At 54.5% G+C, this 23,492-nt stretch overlaps 2 protein-coding genes across 4 annotated transcripts in view; one reads left to right on the plus strand and one right to left on the minus strand.

The window, feature by feature from the left end:
- LOC125738537 (uncharacterized) overlaps positions 1-23,492 on the plus strand; it is a 99,992-nt gene that overhangs the window by 43,177 nt on the left and 33,323 nt on the right. The window lies entirely within an intron of this gene.
- LOC125738663 (germinal-center associated nuclear protein-like) lies at positions 2,803-20,706 on the minus strand (the record flags this gene model as incomplete). The annotated part of the gene is made up of 23 exons (XM_049007851.1): positions 20,485-20,706; positions 10,147-10,376; positions 9,951-10,032; positions 9,704-9,822; positions 9,101-9,134; positions 8,873-9,012; positions 8,579-8,776; positions 8,231-8,499; positions 7,987-8,149; positions 7,757-7,903; positions 7,406-7,613; positions 7,115-7,311; positions 6,925-7,025; positions 6,701-6,832; positions 6,504-6,617; positions 6,266-6,418; positions 5,986-6,183; positions 4,930-4,998; positions 4,763-4,853; positions 3,738-3,824; positions 3,273-3,663; positions 2,918-3,169; positions 2,803-2,834 (listed from the first exon to the last, which is right to left on the minus strand). Coding segments are annotated over exons 1-23 (3,495 nt in total), but the record flags the coding sequence as incomplete, so codon positions are not given.

A 23,492-nucleotide genomic window follows, 5' to 3' on the forward strand; every position in this document is an offset into this window, starting at 1 on the left:
AAGCACATATGTAGAAAAACGTCAGCTTGGAGGCCAAGGCTGGACTTAACCTACTCCTTACGGTTTAACGGGAAACTGCCGCATGGCCGAGCGGTCTCAGACACCACGCACGACGTAACTGGCCTTCCGACGCAAGGGATATTCTGTTCTCCGAAGTAAGCCGTGGGTTCGAATCCCACTTCCGACAAAAGTTCTTCAATCACCACAGCAGCATTTGAGCAACTGATTGGCTTTAATTGCTTTGTTTTATTGTTGCGTTTCAGGCAAAACTACATAACACTTAAAGACACTTCGGGCATGCAAATGGAGAACGAAATTATAGTTATACCGAATCTCCTACACACAATACCAAGGTTACCAACTTTGCTCAGCTGACCGGAGTGAGACGTTCAATTCGCCACAAGTCTGCACACCCAGATAACACGCATATAAAACGTATGCAACAGTTGTGTTACCTTTTAAATAGTCTGTAGGTTTTGCAAACTACTCTAACGCCTTTGGTGTCGCTGATTTTACGTTTATACTAGTGTAAAATAGACTTGCCGTAAGATTTCTTTGCGCCAGCCTGAGAGTCTGAAAACACCTCACACCAGATGCATGAGAGATGGAAACCTGGAATATTCAGTCGAATCAGATCAAATATGATGCTAAGTTAGTACTAAGTTAAAATATGTTCCGCACTTGTAACATGCACCCATGATTTGGAACAGTCAGCAGGGGGGGGGGAGGGATTATCTGCTCCCTGCATTTAAAAGTGCATAACAGAATTACATGACAGTGAGCGCAGGGGCAGGTAGACATTATTTCAACAAGCAGAAAACTATCAGAGGAAGCAGTTCATAATGAACATCATACAGAATACAGGAAGTCCCCAGAATAGAAGATCCATCCTAAGTCAGTCTTAAAGTCAAATTTATTGGTGTGAGAAGAGTAATACTACAGAACATTATAGTACAGTAATATTAAAAATAACTGCATACAGTACTGTACCTCAAGCCCACGAAAGAATAAAGCAGGGTGATGTTTTCATGAGCATCATAAAGTAATGCATATGTTTGATATTAAAAATAGTTTTAAACTAAATTAGTATGATAGGATCTATGGCCATCTGCTTTTAAATGCAAAATATCTTAGCTACATCAAGTCAGTCGAATATTCTTAACCAGCAGACTGTCTGTACATATGCAGATGGCTCCCTGCTGCCACCTGTAGGGCATCCACGGGCATATTTTCTTAAAAACCAGCCAGCCAGTTTATAAAAGGAACTCAGTGGCAGACTGCTTAGTGAACTGCTGTGATCTTCAGTTCAATTACATGAATATATAATTGAGCTGCATGACATTTCTTTAAGAATCTAAAAAAAGACATACTTTTGCAATGGTGTACAATGCAGATATTACCTAAATTGTTAATTTTGACCAACAATACACAAGGTTAAAGAAACAGCAGTAACAACCCCACGTATGAGTGTCTAATATGGGCAAATAACGTCACAGGTTTTAAAGATTCTGCAGCAAATTGTGATTCAATTTAAAAGTACAATAAACAAAGTTTCATGATGGAAAAAAAACAAAGAAATAGCCATGGGTTTCTAAATACAATAACATTTTAATATTTAAAATTTGCACAAAAAAAAAAACCCTAAAAAACTGTCCATTTCCTATGACATGTTTTTCCCCCAGTTACAACACTCCCAATGTTGTGTAAATTACTGTACATCATACTCTTCAAAGCAATATATGCACAAGTACCACACAACTAAATATACTGCAGAAATCAGGCATAAGAGAGACAACTTGTGGCAGTCAACGGCAGACATCAGGTGGGTCACATGACACTCAGTCATCAACAATGTCCAGAAGGCAGCTTAGCTTCAGCTCACATGCGAGCTCCTCCTCCCGGCTTGCAGAGATCAGCTGCTCCAGCTCCTGTAGACGCCTCGCCATAGAACTGGCAGCTCCCCTGGCCTGGTCACTGCGGACACTGCGCTCCTTCTGCTACAAAAATGGGCACAGAAACAGTCTCAACTGATGAGCACAGGGTACTTGGGGTCTTAAAATGTGAGCAACTGTGTAGCACAGGGTCAATACCAGGGCAAGTGCAGGTGGGGCAGCCATCTTTGGGGAGGGCACTACGATCTCCGGTACAGACAGTAACAAAGAAGGCAAGAAAAGTGGTGAGGAGGAAGAGGAAGGGCCCAGGGACTCGACGTCAAGCCAGGTACGCAGCTGGTCCTCGAACCTGCAGATCCAAGTCAAACAGGAAATGGCTCAATGTTTATGCCACAACTCACATGAGAGAGTACACGTGTGTAGCATGTCTGTTCTCTGTCAGACCTGCGGCTCTGTTCTTTCTCCTCCTCAATGCGAGCCAGGAGGTCCTGGGGGCTGGAGGCAGCATCCAAAACAGGGGCAACACCGGATCCGGACTCAGGGTCCTCAACCATGCTGTGAAACAGCTTCTGTTGAAGACGTGGCCTGGCCAGTCGAGGATGAGGCCACATGCTCTGGTGACACCTGCAATGGCAGAGACTTTGGATAAGAAGCCAGTATTGTACACCACTCTTGGGGATATGAGCAAGACTGGAAGCTGATGGCTTTCCCTCTTCTTCCATTTAATAGTAAATAATATTCATTAAATCTGCAGGTCACTGTTAACAGTCTATCTGGAATGTGTTAGATTTACATGGCTGGCTGGCTCTTACCCTGCCTTCCCCTGCTGCTTGTCCCTGTGCGTCTGCTTTACGGCATCCACCCAGCAGGACGGCGGTATGAAGCCCTGCAGCCCATCGCTCAGGAAATACACCGAGATTTCTCCGTCGTCACTGATGACATCTGAAGATGGTGGGATAGGTTCACACCTGCATGGCATCCCCAGTAGGCCCCCCCAAACGTCAGACCCACCCCACCCCCCTCACCTTCACTCACGGGGCACCCAGGAGGGTTCCAGTCCCGGAGTTGGTGCTCTACACAGAGCATGACAATTTCGTCCCAGGGCACCTCCCAGAAAGTGGGCTCCTTGTCCGGCCCCCCACCTCGGCCCACACAGTCCTGACGCAGCCTCTCCAAAAGGTTCTCCAACTGGGACATAAGGAGTGGCTGGCTGTGGCGGGACCATGGGATTTGAGATACGTACTGGAAGATGGAGGCAACCAGCTGGCTCCAAGGAGCTGGGTGGGGGGAGCGGTGGCAGCAGCAGAAATATAAGGAAACAGACTAAGAAGCAGCCACTTAGCAAGAAGTCCGAATTCCGAATCTGAGGCATGGACATACCCCCCACGGCTGGCAGCGGCCAGTCGGGCAGCCGCAGGCTCAGGACTGCCCCCTGGAGCCACTCCAGGTGCTCAGCCGAGTTCCAGAGCAGATGTGGTAGGCAGTCACCACCCCCTGGCACCAAGAACTCTGCCACGGGCCAGGAGAGGCCAGCCAGACTCGGGGACGACACAAGGCCAGCCAAGAAAGCCAGGACAGTGTTGTAGAGGCCGATGACGGGTGCAGGGCCCTGGAAGGGCAGTCCCGCCATGTCACGGTCCCTCCGATCACGGTGAAGCCTACCAGCAAACTCGCGGCAGAGCCCGGCCTCCACAACCTGCACCAACGTCTGCGAGACGAGCCGGGCTGGTGCCGTGGAGCGGGCAGCGAGCCACCTGACGGCATGGCGGATCTGCGGGGAGACGGGGGTGATGGTCAATGGGATGGTTCAATCTTACCGAGGTCAGCGACAACATGCACACTCACCTGCTCGGATCCTTGGGGTTCGTTCGTGGTCTCGGGGATATGGACGAACATGTACTCTGAAATCAAACCTTCCTCAATGAGTGTCTGAAGCATCAGGTCTTACAGGGAAAGGAAACCGATGGTCAGACAGGAGGAACAAACCAACTGTATTAGCTCTGCATACGTAAACATAGCCTCAAGAGAAATGCTATAAGTAAAGTAAGCGAATCCCACGCGACACCTGTTGTCATAGACACGGTTAGTGTCACACCTTCCTCTAGCCGTTCATCGCTGGCCCTGTGCCCAGCCTGCCCTGGGACCACCACCACCAGAGGAAGGGCCTGTGGCCAGGCATTAGCCTGCTGGATCTGCCGGAGTTGCAGCAGGGCGGATAACAGGAAGATGTCCCCGTCTTCCTCATCAGCCCCGGGACTGACTGCCGAGGGCAGCAGCATCAGCAGGGCGCCCATGCCCATCAGCCCCTTCCGCTTCTCCAATGCCAACTGGCCTTCCTCGCTGAGGGGCCCGCGGGCCACCTGACCCACAGTGAGAAACATGGCCTCACTTCCTGCACTTGCACCCTTCGCAAACATCTGTGTTACCACAGGACCTGCTAATATCACATAGTGCCAGACTATGCTAGGCTATGTTAAGCTATGCTAGACTAACATTAATGACAGAACATGCAACACAGGGGCATGAAGCCTGTCGATATTCATCGGCAAGTTCCCCCCTATCTGCCACACCTTCACACACACGTGCACTGTGTGCATGCGCTCCCCCACGCTCCGCAGGCCGCTGCTGATGCTCAAGGTTTGCATGTGTCCGTTGGGGACCATCTCCCTGTGTTCTTGCTTCTCCGAGTTACCGAATTTGGACTCCAGCCATTCTGTCAAAATCCTGCATCAGAGATGGGAGGGGGGCACAAATGTAAGCTCCAGGACCTCTAAACCCAACTAACACCCAATCCCTCCCCGAACGACACCCAGTTCCCCCACTTACTGGTTAGCAACACTGGCATCTCTTTCATGATCACTTGGCAACAAGAGGGCTGCCTTCCAGAAGATTGTGTCAGATGGGTTCGAGACGCTTGCTGCCACCAGACTGAGCAGGTCCAGTGGCCCCCACACAGATTCGCTGAAGTGGATGGAGATGTAGATGAGCACATGGAGAGTGATGGATGGCTAACAGCTACTCTACAGTAGCACCATACCTCAGGAGCTGCTGGTAGAACAAGTGGACCTTCATCTGATGCTCGGTTTCCCTTCGCATCTTCGCCAACCTGCAGAAGGCAGCAGAGTGTCAGCATCGGTACACTTAACACTACAGCAAATCAATGGCCAGCAAAATAAACGGACAGGACGGAAGTCATTTTGGGAAGTACTGTCTAATTCAGCAGAGGTGCCCCGATCCAATATTCAAGATACCTAATCAGACGGATCGGACATCGGCCACATGTGACCGATCCATGTTCAATAATTATTTAGTTATTGCCAGTCTATTTCTTCTTATACTGAGTGGTACAATCAAATCGCACAACAGCTTTCCCCCCTTTTTTATTTTTTGTGGCATTCAAGCTGAACGTTAACGCTTCCTCGGTTTTTTGACACTCAGTGTGTGTGAGTGCAGTGACTTCCCCTGCTATGACGTCATGTGCATGTCCTTTGTAGTGGAAGGATCAGGTGATGGTAGCAAATGCAACTTGCATGCTTGCGAAGCAAACTAACATGTCTAAAACCTGGAAGAATTTTATGCTTGAAACAACCAGTAGCACAGCGATTTGCGATCTTTGTAAAAACAAAGTAACATTCAGTGGAAAATCCCACTAATAGTGCACTCAATTAAGGCAATGCAAGTAATATGAAAAAAAGCGATGGATTTGGAAGCCAGCTTGGGCTGTTTTGCGCACTCGCTATAGCTTGATACACGAGGTGCTGCTATCACAGTGAAAAGTGACGCATGCCACTTGGGTGTACTTGTGAAGATATTCAAACAACTGCAAAATGTCTCAAAAATGCTCAATACAAGATGCACAAAAGAGGTGGAACAGTATCTTATGTATGTTTCTTGTGGGCTAATTAAAACTTCTTTTCCATTTGTATTTACTAGCTTGGAAAAAAAAAAAAGAGCTTTGGTACTGGATCATACTCATAATCAGCCAATACCTTATGTTCAGGTATCAGGATTATATTGGCACTGAAAAAGTGGGATCGGTGCACCTCTATTATGAATATTAGGTCAGCATTATTATGCTGTGAGAGAGATGTACCTGGTGCAGGAAACAGAGAGGTCCCCAGCGTGCCCCAGGTTGACCACGCCCCGGGCCAGCCTGTCCAGGCAGGGTGAGGGGGGGGCACTGGGGGCCAAGGCCTGCAGCCTGAAGCGGGGGTCCACACAGCCAGGGGCAGCAGGAAAATCACGCATCTGTCGCTTCAGCTGCCTGCGCACGGCCACCACATCACGCCACCTGCAACACATGCACAGGGTGAAGCCCGGTTGTCGGCGAGCATGTGGGCAAAATATCTGGTCCCCTTACCACTGCCCCTTACCTTTTGATGAACCTGCGTATACTCAGAAGCTCTGCTTCCAGGACGTCTTGGGCCAGCAGGGTGAGCTCACCACACAGTGTCTCCTCCAGCAGTACCTCACACACGTCTTGTGAGCTGCGAGCCACACATTCTGCCTGCTCTTCTTGGGCACGCCTGGCACGAAGGGGCATGCGTTCAGCCTATATACAGTTATCTGAACACTCTCTATGACCTCTGATCCCCCTTGGCTCACCAGTACCTGATCTCTGTTGAGGCAGTCTCCACGATGCAGTCGCGCAGCACCTCCTGTGTGATCTCGGCACACAGTGTCTTGCTGAGCCGGGCCAGGAGCTCCTCGTGTTCCTGCTTTCTCCTGACAGAGACAGGCCCATCAGATGGCACATCCCCTCAAAATGCACCCACCCCTCCTCCCCAGCCCAGACAGGTGAGGCCTACCTGGCTTCCTCCATCCTGCGCTTCTCCTCAGCGATATGCTCCCTCTCTGCCTGGATCTCGGCAGCAGAAACCTCCCGCAGCATCTGCTCCACCACCTCACTCAGCACTGCCTCCACCTGGCCGTTGCACATGCTGCAACAACCCATCCACATCACCAAACTGGTGTTGGTTGAGTGTGACAACCCTCTAGAGGCCACTGCTCCCTATCTGGCTCACGCTCCTACCTGAGTGCAGCAGAGATGTACGCGGCTTCGGTGGCAGCCACGTCAGCCACCTCGGCCTGCACTACCTCCTCCAGCATGGCCTCTACCTCCGTGGCGATGTCCTGCAAGGGGGGGGGGGTTATTTGTCATTACTATGGCAATACCAACACACTGCTACTGGGTTGACACGCAGCAATGAGCAATCTATCACCTGCTCTGTGTAAACGGGCTCCGGTGGGGGAGGCGTAGGTGGGGCGACTGGTGGTGCCTCCGACGGAGATGCCCCAAGTGCTCCACTCTCCTCTCTACCAGGGAGGCCAGCTGACTCCGCTGGGTCGCTCGGCATCTTGGATCGGTGCTGGAGGGCCCGCGCATCCAGCTCAATGGGGGGCCTCTGAGGGGAGGCTGCTACAGCGTGGGCAGGAAAAATGACAAAATTACAATCAGAGGCCAGAAGGTGGACGAAGCGTAACAGTTAGCGGAAGGTGGAGTGCAGACGCACCAGCCCTGGGCACACTGCCTGCCTCCGCTGGCTGCCCATCCCCACGGTACTTGTTGCGGCTGTCAAAGCTGTTGACGGGTGTGTGTTGGGGTGGGTTGGGCAGTGGCGCGCCGTTGACCACTTGGCCCACCAGCACCTCCCGCTTCCTTGCGATGGCCACAGAGCGCTTTGGACGTGGCTGGATCTCAGGCTCCTGGTACGCTGTCCGGCTTAGCTCCACCATGCTAGGGGGAGGGCAGAGCTTCAATAAAATATACCACCCATCATAGATTAGCACCCCCATCAGAGATAAGCCACCCTGCCCCCAACACAAAAGGGACAACGAAGCACAGCCCAGCCTTACCCTGCATCGACCGCGAGCCCATACTGCAGCGCGAGGTCCGAAGCCTCGCCGGCATTCTGGAACATGAGCATCCGGACCAGGTCTTCGACCGGGAATGTGGTGGAACCACGGGAGCTGTAGGCCACATTCAGGGCCCGCAGAGCCTCACGGCGCACCTGTAGGGGGCACCAGAGCGGTCCAGGTAAGTGAGGTATTGGGGCTGATGAGGATGTAGGGAGCGGAGCAACGGCTCCCCCACCTGGTCGAAGTAGCGGTGCAAGATGCAACCAGCCAGATACGAGGCCACCTTGACCAGCTTGAAGAACCTCACGAAGTTGTTGCTGTTGACAGCGGCAAAGGCCTGGACGGCAAACTTCACCTCCGGAGAGTTTCGGAGCTCCGCCCGGAATTGCTGCACCTCCCTGCAGGTAGGGAGGGAATGAAATGTCAGCTGGAGAGGTGCCACGGTGACACGGGACACCGACTGCCGGCCAGCCACCCACCGGAGGATGTCTCCATCATTGAGCTTCAGGAGCACGCTGTACTGCCGAAACTCTGCCTCATGAGGGCAGTAGATGTTCTTGCTGGCCAGGTCCTGGTACATCTCCTTGAGGCTCTGCAGGCATTTGGTCAGGTTTTCATTGTTGATCTTAGCATCAAAGGACATCATGGGCTCCTGGCACAGGTGGTGTGCGCAGTGGATGTGGAAGCGGGCGCACTTTTCAATAAGGGACACCGTAAGCGGGTCGCACAGGTGCTGCTGAGTGATATCCTGCAGATGGCCCAGAAAAAGGATCAGGGCGAGGCCCGCAGGGCACAGGAATAATGAGACACGGACTAATGTTGCTCACCTTCCGGATACCTCGTGTGCGGTTCCACACAAAGTCATACCAGTCACGGTAGTTGTCCTCACCCTGGTCCATGACCTGGGTAACCAGGTAGTTCATGGTCATGTTCAGCACAGTAAGGGGCCGCAGTTCATGGGGGAGGGGCTCCTCCTGGTCAGCAGAGGACCTGCTGTACTCCTTAATGGCAGCAGTGTGGTCCACCTGCGTGGGGTGCAGAGGGTGATTTGCAGCCTGTGGTCTGTCAATTCATGGCGGGGAGGGGGAAGCATTAGGAAAGAAGGGCAGGGGTGGTGATACCTTCTCCGTGTTGGGGATGACCTCAAAAGAGCTCAGTTGGTTCCGGGTCTCCCTCATGTAACGCTCCTTCTCCGGACACATGTCAGGACACGTACCCACAAACACCTTGGACAGATCCAGGTCGGTCCTCTTGGGCCGAGCTGTGCCAGAGGAGACCGTGTCAGCTGGCGATTCACTTTGGGGTGGGAGGGGGGGGTGGCTCAGCAACGTGACCCTAGGGGGACCTACCCTGTCGCAGGATCTTGTCCCGCTGCTCTAGCAGACGATACTTCTCCTCTGCGGTTTCAGCTACCTGGCCAATCAGGTGGAAGAGGGGAGAGGGGAGGCTGCTGGCTAGATGTTCGGATTCGAGGCCGTCTGGGCTGGGCTCCATCTGCGGCTCACTCTCAAACTGCAGGGCCTTTGTCGCCAGGGGTTTCTTGGCTGGTGACCTGAGAGGGACAGACCAAAGGCTGAAGAGCTTCTAAAAGCTGGCAAAACCTGGGCTCCTTTGAACACCTGGCCAGTAGGGGGCATAGCAGCCAAAGAACTCAGTTTGACTTTAATGTCACGAATCCGAGCCTGAGGTAAAGAGTTTCATTACCAGATGACCTAACATAACTCAAGCTGCTTGGAAAAAAAACTAACAAAATGTATACATAATAAAAAACCAGAGTGATCCAGATTTTTTTTTTTTTTTTTAAAGAACTTGCATTGGGTTTCAAAAAGGTGATTTTCTTCCCTAACTTAATTTAATAAAGACCCGGCCATCTTATTGTAAAATTGAGTTATTTACTCTTACGGTAAGAGAATGATTTAAAGACAAGATTACCCTCTGGATAGGGATGAGCTGGAGGACCAGCCGGAGGTGGATTTGGAGAGGGCTTTGCAGACAGGGGCTGACTCAAAGCCTCCTGCCTGGCTCTGAGGATCAGGGTCATCTGGAGGCCTTTGGCCCTTCTCTCCTGGACCTAAGAGACACACAGAACCAGTTCATCGAAACAGCTGACATGGGAATGAAAGGCTGCAACGAGTCACAAAGACCCCGCCCTGGCCTTGGCTCGATGCACAGATAGAGAGCACCGTAATAGTCACTCACTCTGCTTCTTCCTCTGCCAGAAGATGGTGAGCTCATGCCTGCGCAGCAGTTTGCCCTTCTTCTTGGCTTTGGCAGCAGAAGCCTGAAAGATACCAAAAGTCAGTGAGGAAAGCCCGGGAGATCATGGACGAGAGCACAGCCTAATGAGTACAGCGACCAAGCCCCCCCCCCAAAGGTGTGCAAAGCCATTGCTCACATGGTCGTGGAAGTGCACTATGGCCAGGTTCTTCTGGGGCCTGCAGAAGATCCGCTGCACACGTCCGAACTGGCGGAAATGTTCCCCCAGGATGTCCTTGCTGTTAAGACTGGCTGGAATGTTCTTGCATTGGAGCACCATGGCTTCGGAGGGTGACATCCCCCCCAGGCTGTCTGTGCTGTCCAGGCGGCGGGCACGTCTCACTGTTGATGCTGCCTCAGTTTCGGGATCTGTGGCAAGTGTCACAGAGTTCAGTTTTTCAGACTATACTTGGCTTCGAACCCAATGTGCTTCTTCCTGGGAGTACTCACCCAACTCCTCCGCCCTCTCAAGGACCTCCCGGGTTGGGGCCTGTGACCTTGGCGGCGTTGAGGGTGAGTGGCTGGTGGTCGGTGCCATCGAACCCTGGTGCTCCGCCTCCCCCCAGTCTGGCTGTGGCTCCTCACTCCTCTTCGGCTCTCGCCGGGTCTGTAGGGCCGGTGTCTTCAGGATGCTGGTCAAGGCACTGCGAAAGATGCTGCTGACAGGCCCCCGGCCCCGGACCAGGGGCCTCTTGGGAGGGTGCCTGGAGGCGGAGTCAGCACCAACTTGGGGCTCCTCTGATAAATGCTCCACCATCTCCTCCTTCCGCTTGGTACCCTTAGCCGCTGCCTCCCCTGCATTCTCCCCCTCACCGCCCCCCCCCACGGACCTCACCAGACACAACCCCAGCGTCAGTCTTGGGTTTTAGCGGACCAAAGCTGACAGCACCAAACAGTGGCCGGGGCTCATGGAGGCTAGAGGCAGAGTACCTGGAGACAGAGGCGGCCTGGGAGGTCCCCCCACCCAGGCCACTGCCAGCACCAACGGAGGGTGCTGCTGGTTTCGAGAAGCTGAACTCCTGGGTGGTGCTGGGATGTGCATCTTTGGTGGGGAGGATGCTGCTGGACACTGCGATGGGCTGTGAGAAGCTAAAACCTAATGCTCCAGAAAGGAACTCAGAGGCAGCAGGAGCAGGCCCACTGCTGTCCATACTGGTAGCGGTGGTGCTGGATGGGCTGGAACCAAAAGACTCGGACACAGCCTGGGACACAGCCGGTTCAGGACTGGCGCTATAAATAGGTTTGAACACAGCTGCGTCTGACGGCTTGAAGCTGAACTCTGAGGTGCTAAATCCGCGGCCCTGAACGCTTCCAGGGGAGAATACCGAAGAAGACCCTGTGGACAACTGTCCGAATCTCAGTGGTTGACTAGACCCCGAGGAGGGGGGAACAGAGGAGGCGGAGATAGCGTTAGAGCCGCCGAAGCCGGGTGTGTGCTGAGCAAATCCGCCGGTCTGTCCGAAGGCAGAGGTCTGGGGAAAAGCCGAGTTCTGGTTAAAGACAGAGCTCTGACCGACCCCGGCCGGCTGCCCGAAGGAGGGCGGCGGGCCGAACCTGGTGTCGCTCTGTACAAACGACGGGGTCTGACTCCCAGAACCGGGCATGCCGAAGGTCGGGGCCTGTCCAGACGCCGTCCCGCCAGGCTGCCCGAAAAGGGATCCGGTCTGGCCGAAGGCAGACGATGTACTGAAGAGCGAGGTCTGGCCGGTGCCCTGGCCGAGGGCAGGCGGCTGCACGAAAGGGGCGTTCTGCTGGCCGAAGGAAAAGAGCCCCGAGGTCGGGGCGCGCGGAGACTGAAACGCTCCGCCTTGTGTTCTGCCGAAAAGCCCAGACGGATTCATTGTGTAAAAAGCCCAAAAATACGGCCTTCAAAAGTCGAAACAGAGTTCTTACAGCGCGGTAGATTTCGGCGTCCTTCGGCCTGGGAGATTATATCCGCGCCTGTGTCACATCTGCGGAAATATACAAACTGGCAGCTCCCCTGGCCTGGTCACTGCGGACACTGCGCTCCTTCTGCTACAAAAATGGGCACAGAAACAGTCTCAACTGATGAGCACAGGGTACTTGGGGTCATAAAATGTGAGCAACTGTGTAGGCACAGGGTCAATACCAGGGCAAGTGCAGGTGGGGCAGCCATCTTTGGGGAGGGCACTACGATCTCCGGTACAGACAGTAACGAAGAAGGCAAGAAAAGTGGTGAGGAGGAAGAGGAAGGGCCCAGGGACTCGACGTCAAGCCAGGTACGCAGCTGGTCCTCGAACCTGCAGATCCAAGTCAAACAGGAAATGGCTCAATGTTTATGCCACAACTCACATGAGAGAGTACACGTGTGTAGCATGTCTGTTCTCTGTCAGACCTGCGGCTCTGTTCTTTCTCCTCCTCAATGCGAGCCAGGAGGTCCTGGGGGCTGGAGGCAGCATCCAAAACAGGGGCAACACCGGATCCGGACTCAGGGTCCTCAACCATGCTGTGAAACAGCTTCTGTTGAAGACGTGGCCTGGCCAGTCGAGGATGAGGCCACATGCTCTGGTGACACCTGCAATGGCAGAGACTTTGGATAAGAAGCCAGTATTGTACACCACTCTTGGGGATATGAGCAAGACTGGAAGCTGATGGCTTTCCCTCTTCTTCCATTTAATAGTAAATAATATTCATTAAATCTGCAGGTCACTGTTAACAGTCTATCTGGAATGTGTTAGATTTACATGGCTGGCTGGCTCTTACCCTGCCTTCCCCTGCTGCTTGTCCCTGTGCGTCTGCTTTACGGCATCCACCCAGCAGGACGGCGGTATGAAGCCCTGCAGCCCATCGCTCAGGAAATACACCGAGATTTCTCCGTCGTCACTGATGACATCTGAAGATGGTGGGATAGGTTCACACCTGCATGGCATCCCCAGTAGGCCCCCCCAAACGTCAGACCCACCCCACCCCCCTCACCTTCACTCACGGGGCACCCAGGAGGGTTCCAGTCCCGGAGTTGGTGCTCTACACAGAGCATGACAATTTCGTCCCAGGGCACCTCCCAGAAAGTGGGCTCCTTGTCCGGCCCCCCACCTCGGCCCACACAGTCCTGACGCAGCCTCTCCAAAAGGTTCTCCAACTGGGACATAAGGAGTGGCTGGCTGTGGCGGGACCATGGGATTTGAGATACGTACTGGAAGATGGAGGCAACCAGCTGGCTCCAAGGAGCTGGGTGGGGGGAGCGGTGGCAGTAGCAGAAATATAAGGAAACAGACTAAGAAGCAGCCACTTAGCAAGAAGTCCGAATTCCGAATCTGAGGCATGGACATACCCCCCACGGCTGGCAGCGGCCAGTCGGGCAGCCGCAGGCTCAGGACTGCCCCCTGGAGCCACTCCAGGTGCTCAGCCGAGTTCCAGAGCAGATGTGGTAGGCAGTCACCACCCCCTGGCACAGAGAACTCTGCCACGGGCCAGGAGAGGCCAGCCAGACTCGGGGACGACACAAGGCCAGCCAAGAAAGCCAGGACAGTGTTGTAGAGGCCGATGACGGGTGCAGGGCCCTGGGAGGGCAGTCCCGCCATGTCACGGTCCCTCCGATCACGGTGAAGCCTACCAGCAAACTCGCGGCAGAGCCCGGCCTCCACAACCTGCACCAACGTCTGCGAGACGAGCCGGGCTGGTGCCGTGGAGCGGGCAGCGAGCCACCTGACGGCATGGCGGATCTGCGGGGAGACGGGGGTGATGGTCAATGGGATGGTTCAATCTTACCGAGGTCAGCGACAACATGCACACTCACCTGCTCGGATCCTTGGGGTTCGTTCGTGGTCTCGGGGATATGGACGAACATGTACTCTGAAATCAAACCTTCCTCAATGAGTGTCTGAAGCATCAGGTCTTACAGGGAAAGGAAACCGATGGTCAGACAGGAGGAACAAACCAACTGTATTAGCTCTGCATACGTAAACATAGCCTCAAGAGAAATGCTATAAGTAAAGTAAGCGAATCCCACGCGACACCTGTTGTCATAGACACGGTTAGTGTCACACCTTCCTCTAGCCGTTCATCGCTGGCCCTGTGCCCAGCCTGCCCTGGGACCACCACCACCAGAGGAAGGGCCTGTGGCCAGGCATTAGCCTGCTGGATCTGCCGGAGTTGCAGCAGGGCGGATAACAGGAAGATGTCCCCGTCTTCCTCATCAGCCCCGGGACTGACTGCCGAGGGCAGCAGCATCAGCAGGGCGCCCATGCCCATCAGCCCCTTCCGCTTCTCCAATGCCAACTGGCCTTCCTCGCTGAGGGGCCCGCGGGCCACCTGACCCACAGTGAGAAACATGGCCTCACTTCCTGCACTTGCACCCTTCGCAAACATCTGTGTTACCACAGGACCTGCTAATATCACATAGTGCCAGACTATGCTAGGCTATGTTAAGCTATGCTAGACTAACATTAATGACAGAACATGCAACACAGGGGCATGAAGCCTGTCGATATTCATCGGCAAGTTCCCCCCTATCTGCCACACCTTCACACACACGTGCACTGTGTGCATGCGCTCCCCCACGCTCCGCAGGCCGCTGCTGATGCTCAAGGTTTGCATGTGTCCGTTGGGGACCATCTCCCTGTGTTCTTGCTTCTCCGAGTTACCGAATTTGGACTCCAGCCATTCTGTCAAAATCCTGCATCAGAGATGGGAGGGGGGCACAAATGTAAGCTCCAGGACCTCTAAACCCAACTAACACCCAATCCCTCCCCGAACGACACCCAGTTCCCCCACTTACTGGTTAGCAACACTGGCATCTCTTTCATGATCACTTGGCAACAAGAGGGCTGCCTTCCAGAAGATTGTGTCAGATGGGTTCGAGACGCTTGCTGCCACCAGACTGAGCAGGTCCAGTGGCCCCCACACAGATTCGCTGAAGTGGATGGAGATGTAGATGAGCACATGGAGAGTGATGGATGGCTAACAGCTACTCTACAGTAGCACCATACCTCAGGAGCTGCTGGTAGAACAAGTGGACCTTCATCTGATGCTCGGTTTCCCTTCGCATCTTCGCCAACCTGCAGAAGGCAGCAGAGTGTCAGCATCGGTACACTTAACACTACAGCAAATCAATGGCCAGCAAAATAAACGGACAGGACGGAAGTCATTTTGGGAAGTACTGTCTAATTCAGCAGAGGTGCCCCGATCCAATATTCAAGATACCTAATCAGACGGATCGGACATCGGCCACATGTGACCGATCCATGTTCAATAATTATTTAGTTATTGCCAGTCTATTTCTTCTTATACTGAGTGGTACAATCAAATCGCACAACAGCTTTCCCCCCTTTTTTATTTTTTGTGGCATTCAAGCTGAACGTTAACGCTTCCTCGGTTTTTTGACACTCAGTGTGTGTGAGTGCAGTGACTTCCCCTGCTATGACGTCATGTGCATGTCCTTTGTAGTGGAAGGATCAGGTGATGGTAGCAAATGCAACTTGCATGCTTGCGAAGCAAACTAACATGTCTAAAACCTGGAAGAATTTTATGCTTGAAACAACCAGTAGCACAGCGATTTGCGATCTTTGTAAAAACAAAGTAACATTCAGTGGAAAATCCCACTAATAGTGCACTCAATTAAGGCAATGCAAGTAATATGAAAAAAAGCGATGGATTTGGAAGCCAGCTTGGGCTGTTTTGCGCACTCGCTATAGCTTGATACACGAGGTGCTGCTATCACAGTGAAAAGTGACGCATGCCACTTGGGTGTACTTGTGAAGATATTCAAACAACTGCAAAATGTCTCAAAAATGCTCAATACAAGATGCACAAAAGAGGTGGAACAGTATCTTATGTATGTTTCTTGTGGGCTAATTAAAACTTCTTTTCCATTTGTATTTACTAGCTTGGAAAAAAAAAAAAGAGCTTTGGTACTGGATCATACTCATAATCAGCCAATACCTTATGTTCAGGTATCAGGATTATATTGGCACTGAAAAAGTGGGATCGGTGCACCTCTATTATGAATATTAGGTCAGCATTATTATGCTGTGAGAGAGATGTACCTGGTGCAGGAAACAGAGAGGTCCCCAGCGTGCCCCAGGTTGACCACGCCCCGGGCCAGCCTGTCCAGGCAGGGTGAGGGGGGGGCACTGGGGGCCAAGGCCTGCAGCCTGAAGCGGGGGTCCACACAGCCAGGGGCAGCAGGAAAATCACGCATCTGTCGCTTCAGCTGCCTGCGCACGGCCACCACATCACGCCACCTGCAACACATGCACAGGGTGAAGCCCGGTTGTCGGCGAGCATGTGGGCAAAATATCTGGTCCCCTTACCACTGCCCCTTACCTTTTGATGAACCTGCGTATACTCAGAAGCTCTGCTTCCAGGACGTCTTGGGCCAGCAGGGTGAGCTCACCACACAGTGTCTCCTCCAGCAGTACCTCACACACGTCTTGTGAGCTGCGAGCCACACATTCTGCCTGCTCTTCTTGGGCACGCCTGGCACGAAGGGGCATGCGTTCAGCCTATATACAGTTATCTGAACACTCTCTATGACCTCTGATCCCCCTTGGCTCACCAGTACCTGATCTCTGTTGAGGCAGTCTCCACGATGCAGTCGCGCAGCACCTCCTGTGTGATCTCGGCACACAGTGTCTTGCTGAGCCGGGCCAGGAGCTCCTCGTGTTCCTGCTTTCTCCTGACAGAGACAGGCCCATCAGATGGCACATCCCCTCAAAATGCACCCACCCCTCCTCCCCAGCCCAGACAGGTGAGGCCTACCTGGCTTCCTCCATCCTGCGCTTCTCCTCAGCGATATGCTCCCTCTCTGCCTGGATCTCGGCAGCAGAAACCTCCCGCAGCATCTGCTCCACCACCTCACTCAGCACTGCCTCCACCTGGCCGTTGCACATGCTGCAACAACCCATCCACATCACCAAACTGGTGTTGGTTGAGTGTGACAACCCTCTAGAGGCCACTGCTCCCTATCTGGCTCACGCTCCTACCTGAGTGCAGCAGAGATGTACGCGGCTTCGGTGGCAGCCACGTCAGCCACCTCGGCCTGCACTACCTCCTCCAGCATGGCCTCTACCTCCGTGGCGATGTCCTGCAAGGGGGGGGGGGTTATTTGTCATTACTATGGCAATACCAACACACTGCTACTGGGTTGACACGCAGCAATGAGCAATCTATCACCTGCTCTGTGTAAACGGGCTCCGGTGGGGGAGGCGTAGGTGGGGCGACTGGTGGTGCCTCCGACGGAGATGCCCCAAGTGCTCCACTCTCCTCTCTACCAGGGAGGCCAGCTGACTCCGCTGGGTCGCTCGGCATCTTGGATCGGTGCTGGAGGGCCCGCGCATCCAGCTCAATGGGGGGCCTCTGAGGGGAGGCTGCTACAGCGTGGGCAGGAAAAATGACAAAATTACAATCAGAGGCCAGAAGGTGGACGAAGCGTAACAGTTAGCGGAAGGTGGAGTGCAGACGCACCAGCCCTGGGCACACTGCCTGCCTCCGCTGGCTGCCCATCCCCACGGTACTTGTTGCGGCTGTCAAAGCTGTTGACGGGTGTGTGTTGGGGTGGGTTGGGCAGTGGCGCGCCGTTGACCACTTGGCCCACCAGCACCTCCCGCTTCCTTGCGATGGCCACAGAGCGCTTTGGACGTGGCTGGATCTCAGGCTCCTGGTACGCTGTCCGGCTTAGCTCCACCATGCTAGGGGGAGGGCAGAGCTTCAATAAAATATACCACCCATCATAGATTAGCACCCCCATCAGAGATAAGCCACCCTGCCCCCAACACAAAAGGGACAACGAAGCACAGCCCAGCCTTACCCTGCATCGACCGCGAGCCCATACTGCAGCGCGAGGTCCGAAGCCTCGCCGGCATTCTGGAACATGAGCATCCGGACCAGGTCTTCGACCGGGAATGTGGTGGAACCACGGGAGCTGTAGGCCACATTCAGGGCCCGCAGAGCCTCACGGCGCACCTGTAGGGGGCACCAGAGCGGTCCAGGTAAGTGAGGTATTGGGGCTGATGAGGATGTAGGGAGCGGAGCAACGGCTCCCCCACCTGGTCGAAGTAGCGGTGCAAGATGCAACCAGCCAGATACGAGGCCACCTTGACCAGCTTGAAGAACCTCACGAAGTTGTTGCTGTTGACAGCGGCAAAGGCCTGGACGGCAAACTTCACCTCCGGAGAGTTTCGGAGCTCCGCCCGGAATTGCTGCACCTCCCTGCAGGTAGGGAGGGAATGAAATGTCAGCTGGAGAGGTGCCACGGTGACACGGGACACCGACTGCCGGCCAGCCACCCACCGGAGGATGTCTCCATCATTGAGCTTCAGGAGCACGCTGTACTGCCGAAACTCTGCCTCATGAGGGCAGTAGATGTTCTTGCTGGCCAGGTCCTGGTACATCTCCTTGAGGCTCTGCAGGCATTTGGTCAGGTTTTCATTGTTGATCTTAGCATCAAAGGACATCATGGGCTCCTGGCACAGGTGGTGTGCGCAGTGGATGTGGAAGCGGGCGCACTTTTCAATAAGGGACACCGTAAGCGGGTCGCACAGGTGCTGCTGAGTGATATCCTGCAGATGGCCCAGAAAAAGGATCAGGGCGAGGCCCGCAGGGCACAGGAATAATGAGACACGGACTAATGTTGCTCACCTTCCGGATACCTCGTGTGCGGTTCCACACAAAGTCATACCAGTCACGGTAGTTGTCCTCACCCTGGTCCATGACCTGGGTAACCAGGTAGTTCATGGTCATGTTCAGCACAGTAAGGGGCCGCAGTTCATGGGGGAGGGGCTCCTCCTGGTCAGCAGAGGACCTGCTGTACTCCTTAATGGCAGCAGTGTGGTCCACCTGCGTGGGGTGCAGAGGGTGATTTGCAGCCTGTGGTCTGTCAATTCATGGCGGGGAGGGGGAAGCATTAGGAAAGAGGGGCAGGGGTGGTGATACCTTCTCCGTGTTGGGGATGACCTCAAAAGAGCTCAGTTGGTTCCGGGTCTCCCTCATGTAACGCTCCTTCTCCGGACACATGTCAGGACACGTACCCACAAACACCTTGGACAGATCCAGGTCGGTCCTCTTGGGCCGAGCTGTGCCAGAGGAGACCGTGTCAGCTGGCGATTCACTTTGGGGTGGGAGGGGGGGGTGGCTCAGCAACGTGACCCTAGGGGGACCTACCCTGTCGCAGGATCTTGTCCCGCTGCTCTAGCAGACGATACTTCTCCTCTGCGGTTTCAGCTACCTGGCCAATCAGGTGGAAGAGGGGAGAGGGGAGGCTGCTGGCTAGATGTTCGGATTCGAGGCCGTCTGGGCTGGGCTCCATCTGCGGCTCACTCTCAAACTGCAGGGCCTTTGTCGCCAGGGGTTTCTTGGCTGGTGACCTGAGAGGGACAGACCAAAGGCTGAAGAGCTTCTAAAAGCTGGCAAAACCTGGGCTCCTTTGAACACCTGGCCAGTAGGGGGCATAGCAGCCAAAGAACTCAGTTTGACTTTAATGTCACGAATCCGAGCCTGAGGTAAAGAGTTTCATTACCAGATGACCTAACATAACTCAAGCTGCTTGGAAAAAAAACTAACAAAATGTATACATAATAAAAAACCAGAGTGATCCAGATTTTTTATTTTTTTTTTAAAGAACTTGCATTGGGTTTCAAAAAGGTGATTTTCTTCCCTAACTTAATTTAATAAAGACCCGGCCATCTTATTGTAAAATTGAGTTATTTACTCTTACGGTAAGAGAATGATTTAAAGACAAGATTACCCTCTGGATAGGGATGAGCTGGAGGACCAGCCGGAGGTGGATTTGGAGAGGGCTTTGCAGACAGGGGCTGACTCAAAGCCTCCTGCCTGGCTCTGAGGATCAGGGTCATCTGGAGGCCTTTGGCCCTTCTCTCCTGGACCTAAGAGACACACAGAACCAGTTCATCGAAACAGCTGACATGGGAATGAAAGGCTGCAACGAGTCACAAAGACCCCGCCCTGGCCTTGGCTCGATGCACAGATAGAGAGCACCGTAATAGTCACTCACTCTGCTTCTTCCTCTGCCAGAAGATGGTGAGCTCATGCCTGCGCAGCAGTTTGCCCTTCTTCTTGGCTTTGGCAGCAGAAGCCTGAAAGATACCAAAAGTCAGTGAGGAAAGCCCGGGAGATCATGGACGAGAGCACAGCCTAATGAGTACAGCGACCAAGCCCCCCCCCCAAAGGTGTGCAAAGCCATTGCTCACATGGTCGTGGAAGTGCACTATGGCCAGGTTCTTCTGGGGCCTGCAGAAGATCCGCTGCACACGTCCGAACTGGCGGAAATGTTCCCCCAGGATGTCCTTGCTGTTAAGACTGGCTGGAATGTTCTTGCATTGGAGCACCATGGCTTCGGAGGGTGACATCCCCCCCAGGCTGTCTGTGCTGTCCAGGCGGCGGGCACGTCTCACTGTTGATGCTGCCTCAGTTTCGGGATCTGTGGCAAGTGTCACAGAGTTCAGTTTTTCAGACTATACTTGGCTTCGAACCCAATGTGCTTCTTCCTGGGAGTACTCACCCAACTCCTCCGCCCTCTCAAGGACCTCCCGGGTTGGGGCCTGTGACCTTGGCGGCGTTGAGGGTGAGTGGCTGGTGGTCGGTGCCATCGAACCCTGGTGCTCCGCCTCCCCCCAGTCTGGCTGTGGCTCCTCACTCCTCTTCGGCTCTCGCCGGGTCTGTAGGGCCGGTGTCTTCAGGATGCTGGTCAAGGCACTGCGAAAGATGCTGCTGACAGGCCCCCGGCCCCGGACCAGGGGCCTCTTGGGAGGGTGCCTGGAGGCGGAGTCAGCACCAACTTGGGGCTCCTCTGATAAATGCTCCACCATCTCCTCCTTCCGCTTGGTACCCTTAGCCGCTGCCTCCCCTGCATTCTCCCCCTCACCGCCCCCCCCCACGGACCTCACCAGACACAACCCCAGCGTCAGTCTTGGGTTTTAGCGGACCAAAGCTGACAGCACCAAACAGTGGCCGGGGCTCATGGAGGCTAGAGGCAGAGTACCTGGAGACAGAGGCGGCCTGGGAGGTCCCCCCACCCAGGCCACTGCCAGCACCAACGGAGGGTGCTGCTGGTTTCGAGAAGCTGAACTCCTGGGTGGTGCTGGGATGTGCATCTTTGGTGGGGAGGATGCTGCTGGACACTGCGATGGGCTGTGAGAAGCTAAAACCTAATGCTCCAGAAAGGAACTCAGAGGCAGCAGGAGCAGGCCCACTGCTGTCCATACTGGTAGCGGTGGTGCTGGATGGGCTGGAACCAAAAGACTCGGACACAGCCTGGGACACAGCCGGTTCAGGACTGGCGCTATAAATAGGTTTGAACACAGCTGCGTCTGACGGCTTGAAGCTGAACTCTGAGGTGCTAAATCCGCGGCCCTGAACGCTTCCAGGGGAGAATACCGAAGAAGACCCTGTGGACAACTGTCCGAATCTCAGTGGTTGACTAGACCCCGAGGAGGGGGGAACAGAGGAGGCGGAGATAGCGTTAGAGCCGCCGAAGCCGGGTGTGTGCTGAGCAAATCCGCCGGTCTGTCCGAAGGCAGAGGTCTGGGGAAAAGCCGAGTTCTGGTTAAAGACAGAGCTCTGACCGACCCCGGCCGGCTGCCCGAAGGAGGGCGGCGGGCCGAACCTGGTGTCACTCTGTACAAACGACGGGGTCTGACTCCCAGAACCGGGCATGCCGAAGGTCGGGGCCTGTCCAGACGCCGTCCCGCCAGGCTGCCCGAAAAGGGATCCGGTCTGGCCGAAGGCAGACGATGTACTGAAGAGCGAGGTCTGGCCGGTGCCCTGGCCGAGGGCAGGCGGCTGCACGAAAGGGGCGTTCTGCTGGCCGAAGGAAAAGAGCCCCGAGGTCGGGGCGCGCGGAGACTGAAACGCTCGCCTTGTGTTCTGCCGAAAAGCCCAGACGGATTCATTGTGTAAAAAGCCCAAAAATACGGCCTTCAAAAGTCGAAACAGAGTTCTTACAGCGCGGTAGATTTCGGCGTCCTTCGGCCTGGGAGATTATATCCGCGCCTGTGTCACATCTGCGGAAATATACAAACTGGCAGCTCCCCTGGCCTGGTCACTGCGGACACTGCGCTCCTTCTGCTACAAAAATGGGCACAGAAACAGTCTCAACTGATGAGCACAGGGTACTTGGGGTCATAAAATGTGAGCAACTGTGTAGGCACAGGGTCAATACCAGGGCAAGTGCAGGTGGGGCAGCCATCTTTGGGGAGGGCACTACGATCTCCGGTACAGACAGTAACGAAGAAGGCAAGAAAAGTGGTGAGGAGGAAGAGGAAGGGCCCAGGGACTCGACGTCAAGCCAGGTACGCAGCTGGTCCTCGAACCTGCAGATCCAAGTCAAACAGGAAATGGCTCAATGTTTATGCCACAACTCACATGAGAGAGTACACGTGTGTAGCATGTCTGTTCTCTGTCAGACCTGCGGCTCTGTTCTTTCTCCTCCTCAATGCGAGCCAGGAGGTCCTGGGGGCTGGAGGCAGCATCCAAAACAGGGGCAACACCGGATCCGGACTCAGGGTCCTCAACCATGCTGTGAAACAGCTTCTGTTGAAGACGTGGCCTGGCCAGTCGAGGATGAGGCCACATGCTCTGGTGACACCTGCAATGGCAGAGACTTTGGATAAGAAGCCAGTATTGTACACCACTCTTGGGGATATGAGCAAGACTGGAAGCTGATGGCTTTCCCTCTTCTTCCATTTAATAGTAAATAATATTCATTAAATCTGCAGGTCACTGTTAACAGTCTATCTGGAATGTGTTAGATTTACATGGCTGGCTGGCTCTTACCCTGCCTTCCCCTGCTGCTTGTCCCTGTGCGTCTGCTTTACGGCATCCACCCAGCAGGACGGCGGTATGAAGCCCTGCAGCCCATCGCTCAGGAAATACACCGAGATTTCTCCGTCGTCACTGATGACATCTGAAGATGGTGGGATAGGTTCACACCTGCATGGCATCCCCAGTAGGCCCCCCCAAACGTCAGACCCACCCCACCCCCCTCACCTTCACTCACGGGGCACCCAGGAGGGTTCCAGTCCCGGAGTTGGTGCTCTACACAGAGCATGACAATTTCGTCCCAGGGCACCTCCCAGAAAGTGGGCTCCTTGTCCGGCCCCCCACCTCGGCCCACACAGTCCTGACGCAGCCTCTCCAAAAGGTTCTCCAACTGGGACATAAGGAGTGGCTGGCTGTGGCGGGACCATGGGATTTGAGATACGTACTGGAAGATGGAGGCAACCAGCTGGCTCCAAGGAGCTGGGTGGGGGGAGCGGTGGCAGCAGCAGAAATATAAGGAAACAGACTAAGAAGCAGCCACTTAGCAAGAAGTCCGAATTCCGAATCTGAGGCATGGACATACCCCCCACGGCTGGCAGCGGCCAGTCGGGCAGCCGCAGGCTCAGGACTGCCCCCTGGAGCCACTCCAGGTGCTCAGCCGAGTTCCAGAGCAGATGTGGTAGGCAGTCACCACCCCCTGGCACCAAGAACTCTGCCACGGGCCAGGAGAGGCCAGCCAGACTCGGGGAC

The sequence above is a fragment of the Brienomyrus brachyistius genome, chromosome 3, assembly GCF_023856365.1.
Source record: "Brienomyrus brachyistius isolate T26 chromosome 3, BBRACH_0.4, whole genome shotgun sequence".
Lineage (NCBI taxonomy): Eukaryota > Metazoa > Chordata > Actinopteri > Osteoglossiformes > Mormyridae > Brienomyrus > Brienomyrus brachyistius.